At 46.8% G+C, this 21,481-nt stretch overlaps 1 protein-coding gene across 2 annotated transcripts in view; it reads right to left on the bottom strand.

Moving 5' to 3' along the window:
• Window positions 1-5,305: 5,305 nt before the first annotated feature.
• Window positions 5,306-21,481, bottom strand: part of FAM171A1 (family with sequence similarity 171 member A1) — a 135,665-nt gene continuing 119,489 nt past the window's right edge. For both annotated transcript variants that reach the window (XM_023256398.2, XM_023256397.2), the window contains 3 exons: window positions 12,255-12,371; window positions 8,919-9,033; window positions 5,306-8,300 (listed from right to left, as the gene is read on the bottom strand). In XM_023256398.2, coding sequence (XP_023112166.1) covers window positions 6,599-8,300; window positions 8,919-9,033; window positions 12,255-12,371 — 1,934 coding nt within the window. In that variant the 3' untranslated portion in view covers window positions 5,306-6,598. The remainder of the gene's footprint in view (window positions 8,301-8,918; window positions 9,034-12,254; window positions 12,372-21,481) is intronic.

Raw genomic sequence — 21,481 nt, forward strand, 5'->3', positions numbered from 1 at the left:
CACCCAAGTGCCCCCGGCCCTAAAGTTTTAATGATGAGCATGGCTGACAATGCCTTCTACTCTGATGATTAAATATTCATCATACACAGAAGGTGAACAGATGGCAGAGTGCAGAAGAGCTGGCCAGAAAGAGCAGGGGATCGAGAGGGGGCCTGATGAGGGGGGTGCACACAGGGACCAGGAGTCAGGAGATGGCACCCTGTCCCATGCTCTGGCCTGAATGTTTGTGTCCTCCCCCAAATTCACGTGTTGGAATCCTAACGCCCAAGGTAATGGCACCAGGAGGTAGAGCCTTGGGAGGTGGCTGGGTCATGAGAGGACAGCCCTCCCGAATGGGATTCGTGCCCTTATAACAGACCTCACAGAGCTCCCTCCAAGGGCCCTCACGTGACCCTGTTGGGGCCCTGATCTCAGACTTCCGGTTACCAACCTATGCGTTTTTGTCACAGCAACTAAGACGCCCCATGTGGTCACTCACGGTGTGGAGTGGTCATCTCATCACGGTTGGCTCCCATTTCTTCCCACGCGAGGTCATCAAGGCTCTCTCATGTTCCACGTCCTCCCGTGCGCTCCTTCCCGTTCATCCTGCAGGAAGGTAAAAGGTCTTACAGGGATTATTAGCCAGTTCTCAGGTGCCAGAACACCAGCACCAACGGGGTCGCAATCTCTGTTAAGAATGACAGAAACATCTACCAGGGGTTTTGGTGTTTATATCCACAGCTTTGAAAATACGGTTTTCAGGGGGGAAAAGAAGAGGCTGCGATTACTTTACCTAAAGAGCTCTGCTGAATCTCTCCCACATCTGCTATGTCAACCGTTCCTTCTCCTTTTCCGTGGATGCTGAAAACCATCAAGTTCCCTTGGACGGGTCTTCCAGGATGTCAAGTGTTGTCATAAAAGTCCCAAAACATCACTGCGACTTGCTTTAATTATAGTGTCAAAATAGCCAACAAGAAATCACGGAAGATGCACAAACGTCCAGTTGAAAATTAAGTCCTGGGGATGTACTACCAGCATGGTGACCGCAGTTAATACGGTACAGCATATCTGAAAGTTGCTGAAAGAGTAGATTTTAAAACTTCTCATCACAAGAAAAAGTATCCTGTAACTGTGTGTGGTGATGGATGTGAACTCGATTAAGGTTGTGATCATTTCACAATATATACAGATATTGAATCATGCTGTGCAACGGGTATAAAGTTCTGTCAGTTATACCTCAAAAAAAAAAAAAACTAAAAAAAAAAATGCAATTTCAAAATAGTTGAAAACTCATCACAAGTCCTATCTATAGCTATACTCATTTTTAATCCCCATGTCCTCCCAATACAGAGGTCAGCAAGAACAAAATTTAAAAACGGATAAACAGGTGCCTGGGTGGCTCAGTCGGTTAAGTGTCCGACTTCAGCTCAGGTCATGATCTCACAGTCTGTGGGTTCGAGCTCCACGTCGGGCTCTGTGCTGACAGCTTGGAGCCTGGAGCCTGCTTCGGACTCTATGTCTCTCTCTCTCTCTCTCTCTCTCTCTCTCTCTCTCCTCCTCCCCCACTTGTGCGTGCTCTCTCTCAAAATAAAGGTTAAAAAAATTTTTAATAAAATAAACTCCACTAATCCCGGGTGCCTGGGTGGCTCAGTGGGTCAAGTGTGACTCTTGATTTCAGCTCAGGTCACGATCTCACGGTCATGAGATTAAGCCCCGTGTCAGGCTCTTCACTCTCCCTCTCTCTCTGCCCCTCCCCTGCTTGTGCTCTCTCTCTTTCTCTCAAAAACAAATAAACATTTTAAAAATAATAATAATAAAAAATAAAAAAATAAAAGCAAAAGAGGCTAACCGCAAGAAATCTTACACAGTTTATCACACTTATTCGGCTGGTTATTTTTAGGTTTTATGGTCTATTTCCTTTTTGATTCTGGTCTATTTTCTGGGTGTTCTGCCTCACTGTTCTAGCATTTATCTGTGCTAGCTTACACGAAATAAAGTTCTGAGGCACCGGGTCTGTTACTTAAGTGGTGTTGCATATTCCCTTGCATGGGGTAGGGCATGCTCTTCCATAAATTCCTCCCAAGTCCTGCAGCCAGACCTGCCCCAGAAGGAATGTGGTCCTTTTTCCAGCAAACACTACCCACCTTGCACTAAGTTAGACCAGAGCATGGAAAGCAATTGCACCTAGATTTTCTTTTGTCCTAAGTAGAGGTTTCCAGATGAACTTCAAAAAGCTAGAGACCAGGTGATGGCATCAGGCAGACCTTTGAGAGGTGCCTCGAAATGTCAGGAGTTTTGTGAGTCAGTTGTTAGAGCCGTTCTTAAAAAGCATATTCAAGTTTACAAATAATTTAATTAAGAAAATAAAATATATACATAATTTAATTAAAAATAAAGAAAAAGGTACTAATTACTTAAAGTGCATCGTGTCCTGATTATTTACTGCAGTCCATTCCTGTTATCGGTGGTAGTCATGTTCTGTAAAGTTGCCTTGAACTCAGATTTTGTGAGTCCAGTGTCAGAACCACTGTAATCAGGGGAAATACAGGGTTACGTCCCTGAAAGCGTCTGGTCACGTTTTCATCAGCCGATCAAAACATCACCTTCATGGGTGTTTCTGTTCAAAGACATCTTCTTTAATACACGTTGTTGACACATTAACATTGAACTCCCAGCCAACAGCCCTCTGACTAATGCCTGAACAACGCTTATCTGATACATGTATTCTCATGCTTCTCATCGCTCTGCATGTCTGTGAATGACCACAAGAGCATATGAGGATTGATTTCAGGGTTACAAATAAGTTTTAGCAAGCGGGCAGATTTGCAAATATGGAATCCCCAAATGATGAGGATCAACTGTGTATGTGACGATGCTCTTGGGGTCATTTCCCTGTATTGTACCTTTTTGGTGGAAATATAACTCTGCTACTGTGTACCCCTTCCCAAGTCCTGAGAGTGGTGATGTCTCTCTATTGTTTGAAATTGGCCACATGGGAGCATTTACACCATGGGAACTGGCAAATGTTCCCAAGAGAGGGTTGACTTGCTGACTGTCTAGATTTAAAGAAAGACATGGGGAGATATTAATAATGCAGATTAAACTTAAAATGGTACCATGTCTGGAACCATTACATTGAGAATAGCACAGAAAATTGAGGGAATACCTTCCCAGTAGTCAAACACTATTATGTGCTTCAGCAAAGAAGTCACTCGGTGATCGATGAAGTGATCGAGTGAAGTTGTGACATGTGTCTGACATGTGTCTTCCTCCTTTGTTTCACGTTAATCATTAATGTAAAAAAAAAAGTCAACAGATGTTCACGTCAGAACTATACCCTTTTGTCAACTGCAACAGGCTGGCTATGACAAAAATCAACAAAAGCGTTCTGTGGCTATCAAGTGTCAAACAGAATTTACAATTACGTATTTTATTACGATGTGCAAGTTGTGTCCCATACATCCTTTATCAGGAACACTTATGACTTTAAACGCATTCATTTCCAGAGGGCTGGTTGTTTAAGCAGCATCCCACTGATTCTAGCTGAGTGGACTCACTTACTTAACCCCCAAGCCTCAATTTATTTAGAGGTAAAGCAAAGAAGGAACATCACTTCCTCCCAAGATTTTGAGAACTGAATGCACGATTGTTTCTGATATGGTTTCTAGCATAGAGACTCAACAAACGTCCGTCCCCATCTCCTCACCTTGTCTGGAGGGCAGAACCAGTGTCCGAGCCATTCCTGTGGACACACACCCACGCCACGTTCCCAGAGGTGGCCCTGGACAGCGGTCTGTCTTGTCTCAACAGGCAGATGAAAGCTCACCACTAGGTGGCATAAGCAAGGTGCCTTTGATGGCTTTAGTTCTTCAGACAATACAATTGGTTCCTAATAATGAGATGTGTTTTATTACTCTTACCAGGCTAGAAAGAACATAAATGAAATGTTTAAATCCATAGTCACAGTGCTCTGTCTAGACAGTTCCAGTCTGGTAATCAGTACGGGTGCCCTGAGCAAAAAACATCCTCTGAGCCTCTTTTCAGACAAGTGTAAAACGAGTTAAGAGTCACCTCTGGCAGAACCAGTTTTCTTCTGGCAAACCCACCCACTGCCTTGTCCTCCTAGGCACATAATGTGACCACTGCTGGCTGCTGCATACTTTCCATAACCAGGGCCAACCCAGGTATGTCCTGCCTAATAAAGCGGCAGAAAAGCCCCTCTCCCTCCAAACGTGTTACCTACTTTTCACAGGTAATACGCATGGTAAATGAGGCTTTTCTGGAAACTGATGCTTTAAAAAGACGATTGCATTGGCAGCAACCTTCGGCAGGGCTGGAGAGGGCCGAGAGTCTCCCAGTCATCTATGTCTGCCCTGGGGTATTTCTTGGAGAGCCACTTACTTTTCCTTTGGGAGGCAATTGACAATTGGCCTTTATTAGTGAAGTCTGCATGGGCTCACCTGCCACCTACTGGTGAGAATGTTTACCGTCAACGTAACAGTCCCTCATTGTGAAACCACAGACTCCCATTTATGTATTTATTATTATTTTATTATTACTTAAGTTTATCTATTTAAGAGGCAGAGGGGTGGAGAGAGAATCTCAAGCAGGCACCGCGCTATCAGCCCAGAGCCCGATGTGCGGTGTGATCTCACAAATCCGGAGATCAGGACCCGAGCCGAAATCGACAGTCTGGCGCTTAACCAACTGAGCCACCTAGGTGCCCCAGACTCCCATCCATTTAAATGCCCCAACGCTTCAGGGAATTTCAACCTTTTTTCCCCTTGAAAAGCAAAATGTATCAACATTTGAGAATTAAAGTGATAAAAATCAACTTGATTGGTTCTCTGTCCACATGGAATTCACAAATAAGATTTTGTAATGAAGCTGTTACTGAATACATAGCTAGCTTACTTGTGTTCTCTGCTCCACTCTGCTCTGATGTCTCCATTACTGATTGTGACTAATAGTTTCACGCAGCTGGGATGGTTCTGGTCATTTTAATGAAACTTTTTGTAGCGATTCCAAGTGGATCAATGCTGAACATCAAAGAACACACGAGTTTTTTGTAATGTGCAGACATATTTCTCCCTATCTGAAACACAACAAAATGTCACCTTGTGTTCTTGAATAAACTAAATAAACACAAGGTGGGATTTAACCTCGGTGTAAATTCCTAGGTGTCTACTCCGGAGTCTTTGAACAGAAGTCCAACAACCAGCATACCAGACTGCCGAGGAACAAAGAGCAAATTCGTAATAGCGACTTCGAAACAAATAGTGGCTCAGAGTGAATGAAAAGGACCACAAGATAGTTTTTTTTTTTCTTCAGCATTTATTTTGAATTTTCATTTTTGGATAACCAAGCAGCTCTTTAAGGAGAATGCACAGAAGAGTCATTCTGGCACTTTTGGATAGTACATACGATTTCTGTAATAGTCACATTCACTTGCTCAGTCCATACTCTGTGTCTGGTGAGCAAGGTCAGCCCATAGGATTCCCGAGTTAATACATAACCGTATATACAAACAGCCAATGAAACCATAATGGTGGCTAGTGGCCGAAGGGACGGAGGAGGGCAGGGGATCTCTAAAGTGTCCTCTAGTCTACCTTAGCTCAACAGAATTCACGTCACACATGGGCACTAGAGAGAACACTGCGTTGAAATGAGAATTCGGAGCAGAAACGGGCATTTGGCAGCATGCAGCTTAAAGAAAAGGGGTATCATTTAATAACTTTATAAAATCCAGGCAGTTCAATGAAAGGAGTTAAGGAAAAAAACAAAACAACAACAACAAGAAGAAAAGGTGAGGGGACTGCTGTTGTCACTGTAAAAAAGGCACTTGGAGTTAATGGGACCAGAATTGAAGGGCTCTCAGCTGATAAAAAACTTCAGTACGATTTCATTAAAAGGCTTGTTTAAGAGATGACACTCAGGAGTTCGCGAAAAGAGACACCAAAATAAACCATCGAGAAGCAGAACAGATGAAAACCAACAAATAAAATCTTTCACAACCAAGTTGTGTGTGTGTGTGTGTGTGTGTGTGTGTGTGTGTTCTAAAGCAAACCCGAAACGAAAGCTAACCAAAGCAAAAACACCTAAGCAAACCAAGAGCACGAAGCAGCGGTGCATAGCTTTCCTTTGAGATAACGCATACCTCGAGACACTAAGTGCTACGCTAATTTCCCAATAATAACGTCACAGGAGCATTATCGTGATAAAATGGATTCAAGCAATGTGAAAAGAGTCTCATCTGTTCCTAGAATCTGAGGGAGAACTGAGGTTATCAGCAGAGCTGAGCGACATCACTCGTGGTTTCTCAGTGTCCTGGGATGGGGGTGGGGGTGGGGGTGGGGAAGGGGGGGAGGCGCGTCCCAGACGCAGGAGCCACATTCAGACACTCCTGTTCAGCCATCTCCCTGGCGGTGAGGCGTCCACGAACATCATCCGGTAACTTTAATTCCGTTCTAACATGTACACAGTGAACCGTGATGCAGCTTAAGTCCGCTTCCACGGCTGCCGCTGCTCCACCTCCTCCACGAACAAGTAAACGCTTCCCTAAGAAAAGAATTTTTGGCAACTTTTATTATGTTCCGCCGACGGGTGGCGCTGTGACAGCTCACTTCATGTTAAACGCCATCAGGGGTCTCTCTTCCCGCTTCTGCCAGGGGCTCTTCTTGTCCTCTCCTTGGTCCTCCTCGTCTTCCTCTTCGTCGTCCTCCTGGGCCGATCTCCTCTGCTCCGGGCTGGCTAGCGGCTCCGGGGGGACGTCCGAAGTTCGTTTTGTCGTCTCCTCCTGCAGGCTGGGCAGCTGGCCGCCGCTTCTCCGGCCGGAGCCATCCAACAAGCAGCGCAGGGCACTGTCCTCGGGGGTACAGACGGTGGTGCCGCACTCGCTGCCGCTTTGGTCCATGTCGTCCAGGTACACGAGCTGCGTGTAGGAGGTGCTGTCCGCGGCCCGCGGCTCTTTCTGCGGATGCTCCTGGACGGCCGGGTGGTTCTGTGCGAGGGACAAGGGGTCTCCTCTTCCCTTCCGGGCAGATTTTGGTTCATTCATATCCACGCCAGAATCCAAACTGGCATCATTGCTTCCGTTCCTTCCGGCTCTTTGGAGATCAATGTAGGAATGTCTAACGTGCGCATTGGACCTGCCGTCCAGGGAGACGAACCACGCCCGGGGGTGTGGAAGCGGCTTCCCACCCCCAAGTTCCATCAGAGCCTTCTCGGTCAGGAGCTGGACCTCGCTGTTCATCTGAGCCAAGGCCGCATCGTTCAGGGAGGCCGGGATGGAGAGGGACTCTGACATGGACGCGCCTTGCGGGGTCCACTCCCGGGCGCCTGCATCCTGCAAGTGCTGCTGGGAGATGGCCTGGCAGGACAGGGGCTGCGCTTGGATCTGGGAGGAGGGGTGCGGGAAGATCCCCGCGTGAGGGCTGGAGAGCTCAGCCTGCAGTCTTTCGATCTCCAGCTGCTGGTCGGCTGGAACGACCAGGGGCTGGCCCACATAGGAGTGGTCCCCGGGGAGTTTCATATAGTGCGCGGGGATGACCAAGGCAGGTAATACCTTTCTGTAAACGCTGTCGTTGACCTGGTCAACGGAACTACAGCAGATCAACTGGCCGGGCCGCGGAAAGGACGTGGGTCTCTCCAGGTGGTCCACTGACCGGGACATCATACACTCAGTAGGCCTGCGGTCCAGCAGCTGTTCCTTTTCGGGAGATGAAGGCGTGGGGTACATGTGTTCCTGAATGGTGAGTTTGCTTCCCGTGGAAATATGGTTAGCGGAGGCCTGGCCGTCTCTGTCTTGCTTTTCAAACAGGGGCTGCGAGAGCATGGCATTGTAGCTCCTCCTGTACTCGCTGTTGCCAGGGGACTCACGGCCTTCTCTTTCCACAGATTTCCTGGACTTTAAGGGGAAAATCTCCACGGACTTACGATACTCTTTTCCCAACGTCCCACTTGGTGTCAGGTTATCGAAGGAGATTTGGCTTTTGTCCTCTTCCTTGTGGGAGAGAAGTTCCTCCCGCGAGCTGAACTCTTGCGAGGTGCTGTAGGAAAGCTTTAGCATGGGGGTGTGCATGTCTGCTTCTCCATTGGAAGACATCATTTCTAAATGGACCCCGCTCATCAGCTCCTTCGGCCCAGGGGCGTCCGGGCGGCCGTGGCCGGTGACAGAGAGCGGGCCGGGGAATTCTGACTCCCGACGTGAAAACAGCAAGTTGATGTGAGACATGGAAGTTGACTGATCTCTTTTGGAGCTCTCGAGGGCCGTCGGGAGTTGGAGTTTTCTGTGGTGCTGACGAGGTTTCAAGCATTTCCGCCTGCGATCAAAGATAAAAATCCAAACCCAACGGTTAAAGATTCTCATAGTGGTAGAAGGTTCCAAGCAAGATCCTAATTCTCAATTTCCACAGGAAGAAACAAAACAACTGCTCAGCAGCCAGAAGCCTTCTCACCCCACACCCGCAGCCTTATTTTGATTCAGAGCAGCGCACTCTGCAGGTTTCACCTTCAGGGTTTTAGACGTACAGCCGAGTTATTCGTTCAAAAGCGGTTACCCAAGAGTCGACAGCAAACATTCTCACAAACCGAAAAGACGAGGCATCAAAATAAAGAATTTTAGTTCTGCTTTGTCCTTGAGAATATCGTCTCTTAATCAGTGTTTAGGAATATTCTGAACGAATCATGACAACCGTCAAACTTAAAAAAAAAAGAAAGAAATAAGAACTCCCCTTGTGAGCAACCTCATAAACAGCATGCCCCCCACATCCTGTTCATTTGTTTGCAACTTTAAGGACAAGTTTTAGTTCTTAGAGATTTTTTTTCATGAGAAAAAAAGGACCTTGATTCAGAAAAAGAAAAAAAAAAGACCTCAATATCAATGCCTGCACAAGAAATTCCAAATTAAAAAAGATATTGCCAAAAAGGTAAAACTTTACCTGCAATAATATAAAAGGAGACACAGCAGAACCAAAAGTATGAAAGCCATCCCTCCTAAAATGGCCAAAAGAAACACCGTGTGATACGTGGTAATGTCCTGTGTGGCAACGGGACCTAGAAGGTCAGAAAAGGGCATTTTAGATAGCAGAAAACCTTGAAGGGATAAGAGGGATAATTAGCTGAGAGCATATGTTCTTCCTCTTCCTGGCTGGGGTGCGGAGCAGGGGCCAGAGGTAAACACCCTTTGGATGATGTGCTTACAGATCACTGTAATTTCTCTCAATGACAAGGGATTACCACGACCATCATCGTCACCGGAGCAGCTGTGGCCGGGAGCAGCGTGAACACCCAAACACTCCATGTGGTGCTAAGGGTCCCTCCTTGGCCCAGAAGAGAGCTGCACTTGCAGCAGGTTCAGCATTCTAAATACATGATCTTTTAATACAAGAAAATGGATGCATGATAACATAATGAGAGAGACTCTTAGACGAGAGATGGCTTGAATATCTGGGGATTTTATACTGCAGGAGAAAAAAAAAAACCCCACAAGATTTTATTCTCACTTTCCCTGGATAATTATTACTATGTGGAGAGCCCTTTGCTTAAATGAACAGTTAAAATGTATGATATAAAATCGGCTAGGACTTACAAAGAAAAAAAAAGTCCACAGCTTATTATGGTCTTTCAAGTGTTTCTAAAACGCCTTCCATTTGTAAAAATAAAGTCTTCCTCTACAATGCCTCTTCAAAATTGCTAACCGTATGTGGCCACAGACCTCCTTCAGAATTTACAAAGTATCAGAGATAAATATATTTTCTTTTTAATTTAAAGAAATTAATATAATTTCTTTAATATTTCAATGTTAAGAATCCCAAGGCAAAGTTTATGTTCAATACTAATAAGAATCTATCTTAATGCACTTACAACAGATCGACAGCAACAACAAAAATCTCCCCTATTTATAACATTTGGGGACATACTGGTGTCCAAGCATCGAAGGAAGGGGTGTGGTTTTATGTTATGTCAGATTAGCATGGTTATAATTACTACATACCACAGGTACCCATTTACTTACTGATTCTCGATATCTTAAGGGACAGATTTCTTCAAAAATCTTTGGAAGCAGACCACTTAAGAGCTAGATAAACCCAAAGAGGTTTACTAATTTTTGAAAATTGTGACATGACTTGAGCTGAAAAAGCTAACACCATTCTCTGCCAAACATAATTCACTTCAGTGGGGGAGTGTGGAGTTAATATGCCCCAAAGTTGGAAAAACAATTGACAACTGTATACTCCATTCATCATTCAGAGAAACCATTTTTTTTTTTTTTTTTTTTTTTTTTACCCAGAGACAACCCCCACGGACCTAGGCAATGCCTTGGCAGGAATCACCAAAAATCCGGGGTACACATAAGAATCATTTCCAAATAATTCAAGTTCTGTCCTTTAAGTACTTAAAATGTTATTATCTTAACTTCTGCCAATGGAACACTCTATAAAATTTACAGCTGTACTCAATTTCCTTCTTAACTGGAGAATGAAAGAAAAAACCCTAACTATTTTCTTGTTGGTTTTGGGCTCATGAAGGCACAGCATCTTTGTAATTTGTTTTAATAAAGGGGATGACTGTGAGGTTACTAATATATGTGTCTGTACATTAAATGCCATCAGGGCTCTGTCATATACGCTCTTTATAGATTTTTGTCTCTTCCTTTACTGCTCGGAAGGGTTGGCAGACCTATACCAAGCCGTTCTTTCTCCCCTCTTTACAAAGCATCTATTAATCTGTGGCATGATGGGCAAACTGAGAATCACAGTTGTCTGAAAGATATCTAAATTTTTTGTAATGTTTATTAATTTTTGACAGAGACAGAATGCGAGAGGGGGAGGGGCAGAAAGAGAGGGAGACACAGAATCCGAAGCAGGCTCCAGGCTCTGAGCTGTCAGCACAGAACCTGACATGGGGCTTGAGCCCACGAACCGTGAGATCATGACCTGAACCAAGTCGGTGCTCAACCGACTGAGCCACCCATGTGCCCCTGAAATATATCTAAAATGAAAGTTAACTGTAATGCGTGGGCTTTATGGCCTCTACTTGGGTACTTCAGGAATTTCTTTTCTTTCCTTCTTTACTCTTACTCATATTCTAGATATTTGTGATTTGGAGCCTGGGGCATTTTTGTACCTGGTTCGTGCCTATATTGCTACAAGAACGCTATCACAAAGGGAAACACAGAATTCCCTTTGTGAAATGGGAAATCAACATTTTCTCAGTCTGGGGCCAATTTCTCAGCACCTCCATCATATCTGCTACTATGGGAATGTGAGTGTCATTCCAGTGACAATTCCACTGCTAAAATATCTTGGACTCCCATTTTTGGAACTGCCTTCATGATGAGAGACAGCTTTTAATCATAGCATATTTCTGACCTGGCTCAATTACCTACTTTACTCACCAGACCAGGATGTGCATGACTTTTAGAAGCGTCTAACAGGAATCAAAGGACCCTCGGAGCATAAAGATTTGCCACCAATGAAAACGTTTCACTAATGAAGGCAGTCCCAGTGATACAGATTCTAAAGGCATTTTGAGTGACAGAAGCCATGACTGGAAAGAATTCTCTGAAGATGACTATTTTAAGAAACAATTCTAGAATGTTCCTTGGGATAAATTAGGGCATATAGGTTAAAACTTTTTTTTAAGTCATGCTTTAAAAAGTATGAGTTAATTCACGTATCCTAAGTAGAGATGATTACTGTTTTAGACACAAAGCAAACTGGTTTGTTTCTGAACCTTCAGGAAAGGCCAAAACAAGCTTTTTGCCCCAAGAAAGCTCTAGTGGTGACTGTGTTAGCCTGTCTAAGGAGTGCCCTTCCCCACATGTTCTCTTACAACAGGCCACAGCTGTTTCAGGAATTAGGGAGGAGGTCTAAACCGCCCCCATGGGCTTTAGATTAGGAATTCCCTATGGCAGCTGTCTGAACAAAACAGATACAAGACAGGAGTATGTTCTGTGCATTACTGTTATCCTAGACGGGAGAGTCGCCACCAGAACTCCCCCACCCCCACACAATACCTTAGTTTCATCATTTGATTTTCAGACTTTTAACCATTTTTTTTTTTTAAGTAATCTCTACACCCAACGTGGGGCTCGAACTCATGGCCCTCAGATCAAGAGTCACATGCTCTACCCATTGAGCTGGCCAGGCGCCCCTTTCTACCATTTTCGAGTAAGATGAGGTCTCGCTGCTGAAGTAATTTTCCAAAGCATACTTAGCCTGAACCCTCAAAGAACTCAACGCCCATCATCGCAGGTGCTGGCTTCGTGTTACCTGGGTTGGGAGGAGACATGGCTGCCACCCAGTACCCCAGCTGAGGGGCAATGTACGTCCACGTCCGCTGGCTACCTTCCTGGTGCACGAGGCCCAGACCACTCTTCAGCCACGTTCCTGTGGGGTGCAGAAAAAACTTGAGCTGGACACACACTACACCCCTATTTAGGGCTTACACGTATTGTACCTTAAATGTCATCTTTGTAACACAGTAGGTAGCCAAGACGGTCCAGATGTCATCTAGGGACTGCATACACCTTTCCATAGATTCTTTTCAACTCCTTTCAGGGGTGAGGGAAAGTTTGATTTTTTCTTGCTTTTCTGATTAATTTATTTTCAACCACTTTCTCAAACGTCCCTGCTTCCAAGCTCAGATAATTCTACCCAAAAGCTTTGGAGTTTAGAAGTAGAAGAAAGGTAGCGAGGTAAGCGTTGGGGGGAGTAGAAAGAAGGCGGTGGGGAGAAATCCAGAACCGTTTCTACTCTTCTTTCTCAAGCCAATAAGCAAATTTCCTATCCCAGATTATACACTTGGTTACATCAGAATTACTTAGGAAAGTTTAAAAAAATATATAGACTTCTTGGTCTTATTTTTGCAAATTCTAGCCTAGTAAACCTGGCTTAGGTGAGTATTTTAAAAAGTTTCCAGTTGCTTCTGATGCTGGGAAACACCAGATATGTCCAGGTCTGAACTGTCTTTCAGTTATTAATTGGTAGTTAACGTTAATGAGCACCTCTTACATACAGGCTGGTCACAGCAGATGCGTCTTATACACATTAGAATTCTCACGGCACCGCCACAGAGTAGGACTCGTTTTCTTTTTGGACAAGGACTGGGGAGACTGGGGAGGTACGGAACTCTTCTAAGGGCCCTCAGGGGTAGAGAGCAGAGCAGGAGCAGACCTACGCCTGTCTCTCTATCCTCAGGGCAGGATCTGATCTACCCTGTTGCATTCTTCTATAAACTGTCCCAACAGTTCGTGACGTTTTCACTTTTTAAGTTTTCCAGACACAGACCTGTTGCCTGGCCCACCTGCCGAGCGCCTTGCTTTGAGGCCCGTGATGGCGGCCGGCAGCAGAAGACAAATGGAGAGTGCTGGCCAGGCCCCCCAGCAGGACAGGCACCCGCCCAGCCCACCAGTGTGGACACCTCAGTCAAATTGCTTCGCAGGGCTCCTCCTGCCTCGAGGCCCACGCGCTCCACCGCTCGGCCTGCTCCCATAATCCCCACTACCTGAAATGGCCTTGTGTGTAAGTAACTGTGTCCACTCGAGGCCTAAATGCACCAACCATGCACCAACCATTCTCCCCTCTGGTTCCCAAACCCTTGCCCTTCCCGTGCACACACGTCACTGAGGTGGCAACGGCGGATTGTTCTCCGTTGAAGAAGGAAACAATATTTGGCGGTGCTTCTACGGCCTACCAGTTGCCATAGCAACACTAAAATGCAGTGGGTGGAAAGGAGCCGGTGGCAAAGCCTCCAATCTTGCTCGCCTCCTCCACTGCTCAGACGTCAAACAAAGGAGGAAGAAGGGAGAGGCTAGGCGTCAGGAGGCGCCTTGCACTGTCTGACCTTCCCAAGCGACAGGCTGCATCACGGCTGGAGATGATTTCCATTCCCATTAGACAAGAGGAATACAAATGGGAAAGTTTCTAAAGTGAGTGTGAGGATAAGGATGCCCAGTTCAGATTCATTTGCTGAAGAACACCCAGCCCAGAGATGATTTAGTTACTTAGAGCATCGCTCTGTTCTACAGAGCGTTACAAACAGAACCAAAGGCCCAAAATGGTGTCACTTAGGGGAAGGCCCCCGGTCGGTACACCGAGACTGGATACCCAAACTAACTGCAGTTTCAATTGCACAGGCACGTAACCTTTAACCAGACAACATGAATTTCCTGGTCAGTACCAGGGAATTTACTAATTGACCCCTTCTATTCCCCTTCGGAGGGCAACCTTGCCCAAACAATGTATTCCTTGCTAATAAAATCCATTCTTCTTTTATTAATGCCCCTCTCCCTGCTTTTAAAAAAGTTTTTTTTTAATGTTTATTATTTTTGAGAGAGAGAGAGAGAGACAGAGCATGAGTGGGGTAGGGGCAGAGAGAAAGGGAGACACAGAAACAGAAGCAGGCTCAGCTGTCAGCACAGAGCCTGAAGTGGGGCTTGAACCCACAGACTGTGAGATCATGACCTGAACTGAAGTCGGAGGCTTCACCGACTGAGCCGCCCAGGCGCCCCCGCCCCTCTCCCTGCTTTTAAAAACCTTTCTCTTGTTTAGCTCAGCAGACCTCCCCTCTACTTGCTAGATGGGATGCTGCCTGATTCATGAATCATTTAATAAAGTCAATTAGGTATTCAAATTTACTCTGCTGAATTTTGTTTTTTAACAAGAGCTGCTGAGGAAATGGAAAACATAGGACATTTGACACATTCAGCTAAAGACTTTCCCTATTTGGTAAGAAAGCTTCTCTGAAGGTAGAGAGCCGGCTGTTGGTGACCGGTTCCGGTTTTCCGCTTGGGGATCCCACGCTGCTGGGCCCCTGCCCTGACTTCCACACCCCACCCCACTCCCCTGGCTGTCCCCACAACACGGCCCCGCCAGGATCTCTGCCTCAGCCAGGAGGTGGTGTGCACTCTTTGGTCTGCGGTTTTCCCCAGGTGGGGTTCTTGAGTCACTGCTGCTCTTCAGATGGAGTGGATACCATGTCAGGCTGAAGGGGACCCACGTGGAAGGACCTGAAGCTCACGGGTCCTGATTGCTGCTCCTTCAAACCGCCTAACTTGACTGCGAAGTTGCTTCTGCCTTCTCCAACACAAGCACATCAACTGCAGAAACGCTTCTAAAATCCCTCCGAGCTATACCCCACCCCTGGTCCAGCCCGGACGGCCCCCGCCTGGCAGCGGTGGTGGTGACGATGGCCACAGCCAGCAAGGCCGGTGACTGGAGAATATGCTTTGGGAGCACAGGGAGGGTAGAGAAGGCTTCCGGATGAGTCAAGTTTCGAAGAATTGGCAGCTGGGGGTGGGGGTGAGGAGGGGGGGAGGAGGAGGAGGAGGAGGAGGAGGAGGAGGAAGAGGAGGAGGAGGAAGAGGAGGAGGAGGAGGAGGAGGAGGAAACAGTGTGCAGGAAGGCACACAGGGTAGTGGGCTTGGAAGATGCTTTGGATGGGGTGCAGGTGGGGGTCGGGTTGGCGGGGCATAAGGGATGGGCTGGAAAGGAGTTTGCTGTCTGCCCGGGAAGGGCTGGGAAGGGCTTCTAGGGCCATTAAAAATGGTACGGAGGTTTCTCAACAAGTTAACAATAGAACTACTCTAAGATCCAGTAATTGCACTACTGGGATATTTACTCCTCAAACAGAAAAACATTATTTCAAATGATACACACACCCCTGTTTATTGCAGCATTATTTACAACAGGCAAGATGTGGAAGCAGCCCAACTGTCCATCAACAGATGAATGGATAAAGAGGAAGTGATATATACACAATGGAATATTACTCAGCCATAAAAAAGACTGAAATCTTGCCATTTGCAACAACGTGGATGGAGCCAGACAGTATCCTGCTAAGTGAAATAAGGCAGTCCGAAAAAGACAAATTTCATATGATTTCACTCACATGTGGAATTGAAGAACCAAAACAAATGAACAAAGGGAAAAAGAGAGGAAGAGACAAACCACGAAACAGATTCTTTTTTTCTTCCTCATTTTATTTTAGAGAGAGAGAGGGAGAGAGCGCGTGAACAGGGGAGAGGGGCAGAGGGGGAGAGAGAGAGACTCTTAAGAGCCTCCACACGGAGCGCAGAGCCAGACAGCAGGCTCAATCTCATGACGCTGGGATCATGACCTGAGCAAAATCAAGAATCAGACGCTCAACTGAGCCACCCAGGCGCCCCAAGAAACAGACTCTTCCATAGAGAATAAACTGCTGGTTACCAGAGGGGAGGTGGGTGGGGGGATGGGTTAAATAGGTAATGGGGATTAAGGAGTGCACTTGTCATGACGGGCGCTGGGTGATGTATGGAAGTGCTGAATCGCCATATCGTACACCAGAAACGAATGTGACACTGTGTGTTAACTAACTGGAATTAACATAAAGAACTTAATAAAAAAGAAGAAAGAAATGGAAGCCACTGGGCCCTGTAAATGGAGGCACGGTGTGGTCAGAACTCTCCTCCCCACCCGCCCCTCCCCCATCCCCACAGCCCCTGAGCTCCTCAAACACCAGCACACAGTATGCACTTCACCCAAGTCCGTGGCTTTGCTGGCAACTGCGGCTCTAATCTCACAAGGTCTTTCTTTCTTTCAACACTTATTTATATTTGAGAGGAGGGGGAGGGGCGGTGAGAGGAAGACAGAGGATCCAAGCAGACTCCTCCCTGTAAGCACGGAGCCCGAGGCAGGGCTCGAACTCATGAACCGTGAGATCATGAGCCGAAATCAAGAGTTGGATGCTTAACTGACTGAGCCACCCAGGCGCCCCTCACACGGTTTTTCTCTCTTCCAGAAATCTACCCATCTTTCAAGATTCAAGTCATGTCATGTGCTTATCCCGAGTCCCTCCGGAACTCAAGGATCTTCCTTGTCCTCGTCCTCCTGGGACACGTGTCACTGCATCTCTTTTCCAAATCACACGTTGCCTCAGTCGCCAACGTCTGGCCTCCTCCGTCAGACCGTAGCCTCCGTGAGTTTGGGCCTGGGTCCTATATTCCTTTTGTCTTCTCAGCACCAAGAAATCTCCTTGGCGTACCAGCTGAATAGTACTCGAGAACGAGTGAAAAGCCCAGCAGGCAACCCAAAAAGTCGTGTCGGATGACCTTCTGTGAAAAGCTGGGTGTGGTCATCAGGAAAGGGATCGTACAGAAGTGTGCTGAAATTCAAACGTAAGGGAACAAAGCCAGCGGGGAAAGAGGCATTTATTTTGGCCTACGTTGTCTGCAAAACGTACACGTCTTCAGTGACTAAAGGGTGACACTACCTCAGGACTCAACAATCATGCTGTTATTGGCAAAAGCCATTTCCAAGCTTTCTGTGTTTGGTGGGAGGAAGTCAGCGGCGGGGAATAGAATTACCGAGCTGTGCGCTGGAGCATATGCTTCTCGTTAGAGTGAGATCCTGGTGCCGCGGGATGAGGGCGACCTCCCCACCTGAGGAGCCAACACACATGGGAAGAGATTCTTGTCCTCGCCGGCCGGGAGCCGGGGATACCGGACGGCAGAGCAGACAGACCTCTGTGAAGTCTCTTCTGTTCCATGGGGCCACGGGAGCTCAGCACCTGCGACCAGGGTGCCAAGGGTGGGGATCCCGCCAGTCTGCGCGGGGGGGTCTCAGGCGCTGCTCAGACAGAACCGGAGGGCCTGGGTTGCTCCTGCGGTGTGGACAGAGGAAAGCTCCAGCTGCCTGATCTCCAGCCTGCCCACCTGCCTCCTGGATGGGGCAGCGTCTGTGGTCCGGACACAGAGAAGCCTCTAATGTCCCAAAAGCAGCCCAGCACGGCTGCTTCCTTAGACCCACTTCACGCCTCTGCTTCTCTTTCTCCTTGCTCCAGCCTATTCCTTCTAGCCCCTTCCCGCCACTTCCCGTGGAGGCCTTGCTAGACTCAGGATCCTCTTCACAAGCGGGCAGTCGAGGCAGCCGCTGGGACATGCACCGGGTCAAGGCGGGTCACCTGGTGAAGGTGTGCAGGCAGGCACCTGGGATTTCTCCCGTCCCACCCCACTGGCCCAGCCAGGCGGCCACCTGCTCCACGCACAGCTGCTAATGCACCGAGCAGCTGGCCAGCTGTTAAGTGGGTCTGTTGGGAGCAGGCTGGCAGCTCTGGGCGCCTCTCTGCTGTGACTGAGGTCTGTGGCACGTCAATCACTGGGGACTCTGTGGGTGAAACTTATATAGTAACCCCTCTGGCATCATCAAGGAACGAAATTCTGCATTACTGAAACTTCTAGGTCGGTAGTTTTCAAACAGTTTTCTAAAGTATTTGAACTCTCTCCCTTTGATGAAATCTTATGCAGAAATTTATATATAAAAGATGGAAGATAAGCTTTCTGCATGAAGATGAAGAGAACACCACCCCTCCCCCTTCCCTCCCCCCCCCTCCCCCGACACTGTCCACCGTGGCAACCCCAGGACATCTCCTGAACAGGGCCTGGAAGTTCTTCTTCTATACAACTTGGGTTTCATTTCCCAAAATTTGAAATCAAAGTTTTACAAATAGTCTAAAAAAGTACCATTTACTCCTGCCTTATAAAATTGAATATAAGGGGCACCTGGGTGGCTCAGTTGGTTAAGTGTCCGACCTTTAATTTCATCTCAGGTTGGGATCTCACAGTTCGTGAGATCAAGCCCTGCATTGGGCTCTCACTGACAATGCGGAGCCTGCCTAGGATTCTCTGTCTCCCCCTTTCTCTGCCCCTCCCCCCCAAATAAATAAATACATTTTAATTGCCAGCTTATGCTATAATATGTATTCGTAGCTGAACATTAAATACATCAATCAATAGGCAATTTCAAAAAATAAAATAAAATTGAACACAATTTTGATTTTTCACAATAACTCAGGGCCATGATCATGATCAACTACAATGCTAGCTTCTCCAATATTGATGCCCCATCCGAATTTGGCTCAGGTCATGATCTCATGGTTTGTGAGTTCGAGTCCCGTGTCGGACACTGTGCTGACAGCTCAGAGCCTGGAGCCTGCTTCAGATTCTGTGTCTCCCTCTGCCCCTCCCCTGCTTGCACTCTGTCTCTCTCCCTCAAAAATAAACATTAAATTACAAAAAAAATATCATGCCCTTAGGTCCCAGCTGAGGACTGTACTTGTTTGCTCCTACATTAGATACACCCTCCCATGTTGTCTCTCCCTCCCTCCTGGTTCCTCCTTCCTTTCCTTCTTCCCTCCCTTCCTAAATGCTATCAGTGTTTCTGTTATCAGATCTTCTCCCTCACCATCAAGACCCCAACATCTATACTGGGGCGGTCTCCTATCCAGAACTACACGACCCACCTTAGTAAAATCGTGTCCGAGTAACGTCCACAGGCAGTTTGAGGGACTGGGGAACAGAAGCAATTATCCAACAGTGGTGTTCTAATCCAAGTTCAGTATTTCTTTCCTTCGACACTACACCCTCAGATCAGTTTTTGTCTGAATTATCATTTTCTAGAATTAAACCTTGCACAATAGAAAAGATTTAGAGATATTTTCAGGAATAAATACTTTGTTGAAAAGTCATTCTAATCTTTAAAAAATGAGTTCGTTATGTATTCAGCTGGCAAGGTTCACCGCGCGTAAAGCACAGTGAGTTCTTAATTTGGAAGCTATGCTTAACCACAAAGATTATTACACACAGTTATTGACAGGCAGAAAAAGACATGCCTTCCGCTCATCTGTAAGATCTGATGGGCTCTCTTAGCAATCACCCAGGGTGCCTTCTTGCTATGTTCCCAAGCAGTAATGAAATCAGTCTTTATTTGCAAAATATAAAGAAAAGTGAGTTAAAGGGTGCCTGGGTGGCTCAGGTGGTTGAACGTCTGACTCTTGATTTCGGCTCAGGTCATGATTTCACGAGCCCCCACGCTGCGAGGAGTCTGCTTGGGATTTTCTCCCTCTCTCTCTGCCCCTCCCTTATGCATATGTGTGCCTATGCTCGCTCTCTCTCTCTCAAAATAAATAATTATTTAAAAAAAAGGCAAGTGAGTTAAAAAGTATAACAAATGGCTATCAAAAGGGAAAAGAACCCTGAAACACGAGAAAAGGGCTCAAACCACGTCTTGTTTGAATACAACCTGTAGGGCTCAGACTTCCCTCTCTCCCCTTGCCTGCTATGTGTACTGTCCTCTGCCCGCAAGTCCCTACTCTAGCAGCCATGCTAACTCATCTCAGCATTTGGAAACAAGCATCAAGCCCTGATGTTAGGAGCGCTACTGATTTTGCAAAGGAAACTGCAGATGAAAGCCCACAACTTCACTAGTTACGAGTTGAAGCCGGCACCTTGCGCATTAGGCAGTGCACAGGGACACAAGTCATTGCACTTACGGTGAGGTACTGTCACCGCGTCAGACCTCGGAACCCGGGGCAGAAGAAAAGCCAGGCATATAAAGGGCCAACTGACCACACGGATGGCTTCTCCAGCGTAACATAACCCTGAATGTGAATTCTAGCTCTGCCACCGCGTGAACTTGGGCGTCCCAAAGACGGCACAGCAGTGGGGCCTGAAGGGCGCTGGCGAGACCTTTCAGCCCTGGGAGTGATCCTGGGGCTGTTTCACGTGGCTTTCGTCGTGGAAACGAGAAACGGCTCATCAGTCACGTACTTATAGTCGGGTGTTCTACTTCGTGCAATTGCACGAATATGTCAATTGACATATTCTAATTGATCTGTGTCTCTTGAAAGAGACCGGAGTGAATTCTATCGGGTCTGTAAGCTGGCACTCGTGAAGAAATCCCACAGTCCCTCCGAAAACCCACCTCAGAGAAGTTCTATTGGTCAAAAGGTGAGTATTGAGTATCCACGCTGCCAAATAGCTATTTATACTCTTCCGCCTACATTTTTACCGTGAGATATCTGGGAACATTTATGGTGAGAGGTGAGCCACACGTATGTGTGACACAAGCGTGAATTTCCTGGTAGGAACCCATGGCCGTCTTGCCCCTCAGCTGCTGGCCGCGGCCAGGAATCATCTCACTCGAGCTGTGGTAGCTCTTGCACAGCCTTCAGCATGGTGGGGGCACTGGCTCTTCTCAGAAGAATCTTCTTTTTCTTTCTTCCTTTTTTTTTTTTGAGAACAATTTCTTAAGAAGTAGGTACCTTTCAGATCCCTAGCAAGTGCCGCTGCTTATTGCTAGTTTGTTTTTTTTTTTTTAATTTTTAGAGAGAGAGAGAACATGCAAGGGGTGGGGGGAAGAAGGGCAAAGGAAGAGGGAGAGAGAATCTTAAGCAGGCTCCGCATTCAGTGTGGAGCCTGATGTGGGGCTCGATTCCACAACTCTGGGATCATGACCTGAGCCGGAATCAAGAGTCAGATGCTCAACTGACTGAGCCACCCAGGCGCCCCTTTATTGCCAGTTTTGATCACAGGGTCTTTCCTGATCCCCGAATATGCTGGATTTCTCTAGAATCCAAATCCCTTACTTTTCAGGGCTTTAGTTTGCATTATCTAAGGCTATCACCTCTACTATACTGTTCTACATATAGCATAGAAGTATCAAGGTCAAAAATCTACTTTGCT

The sequence above is a fragment of the Felis catus genome, chromosome B4, assembly GCF_018350175.1.
Source record: "Felis catus isolate Fca126 chromosome B4, F.catus_Fca126_mat1.0, whole genome shotgun sequence".
Classification (NCBI taxonomy): Eukaryota; Metazoa; Chordata; class Mammalia; order Carnivora; family Felidae; genus Felis; species Felis catus.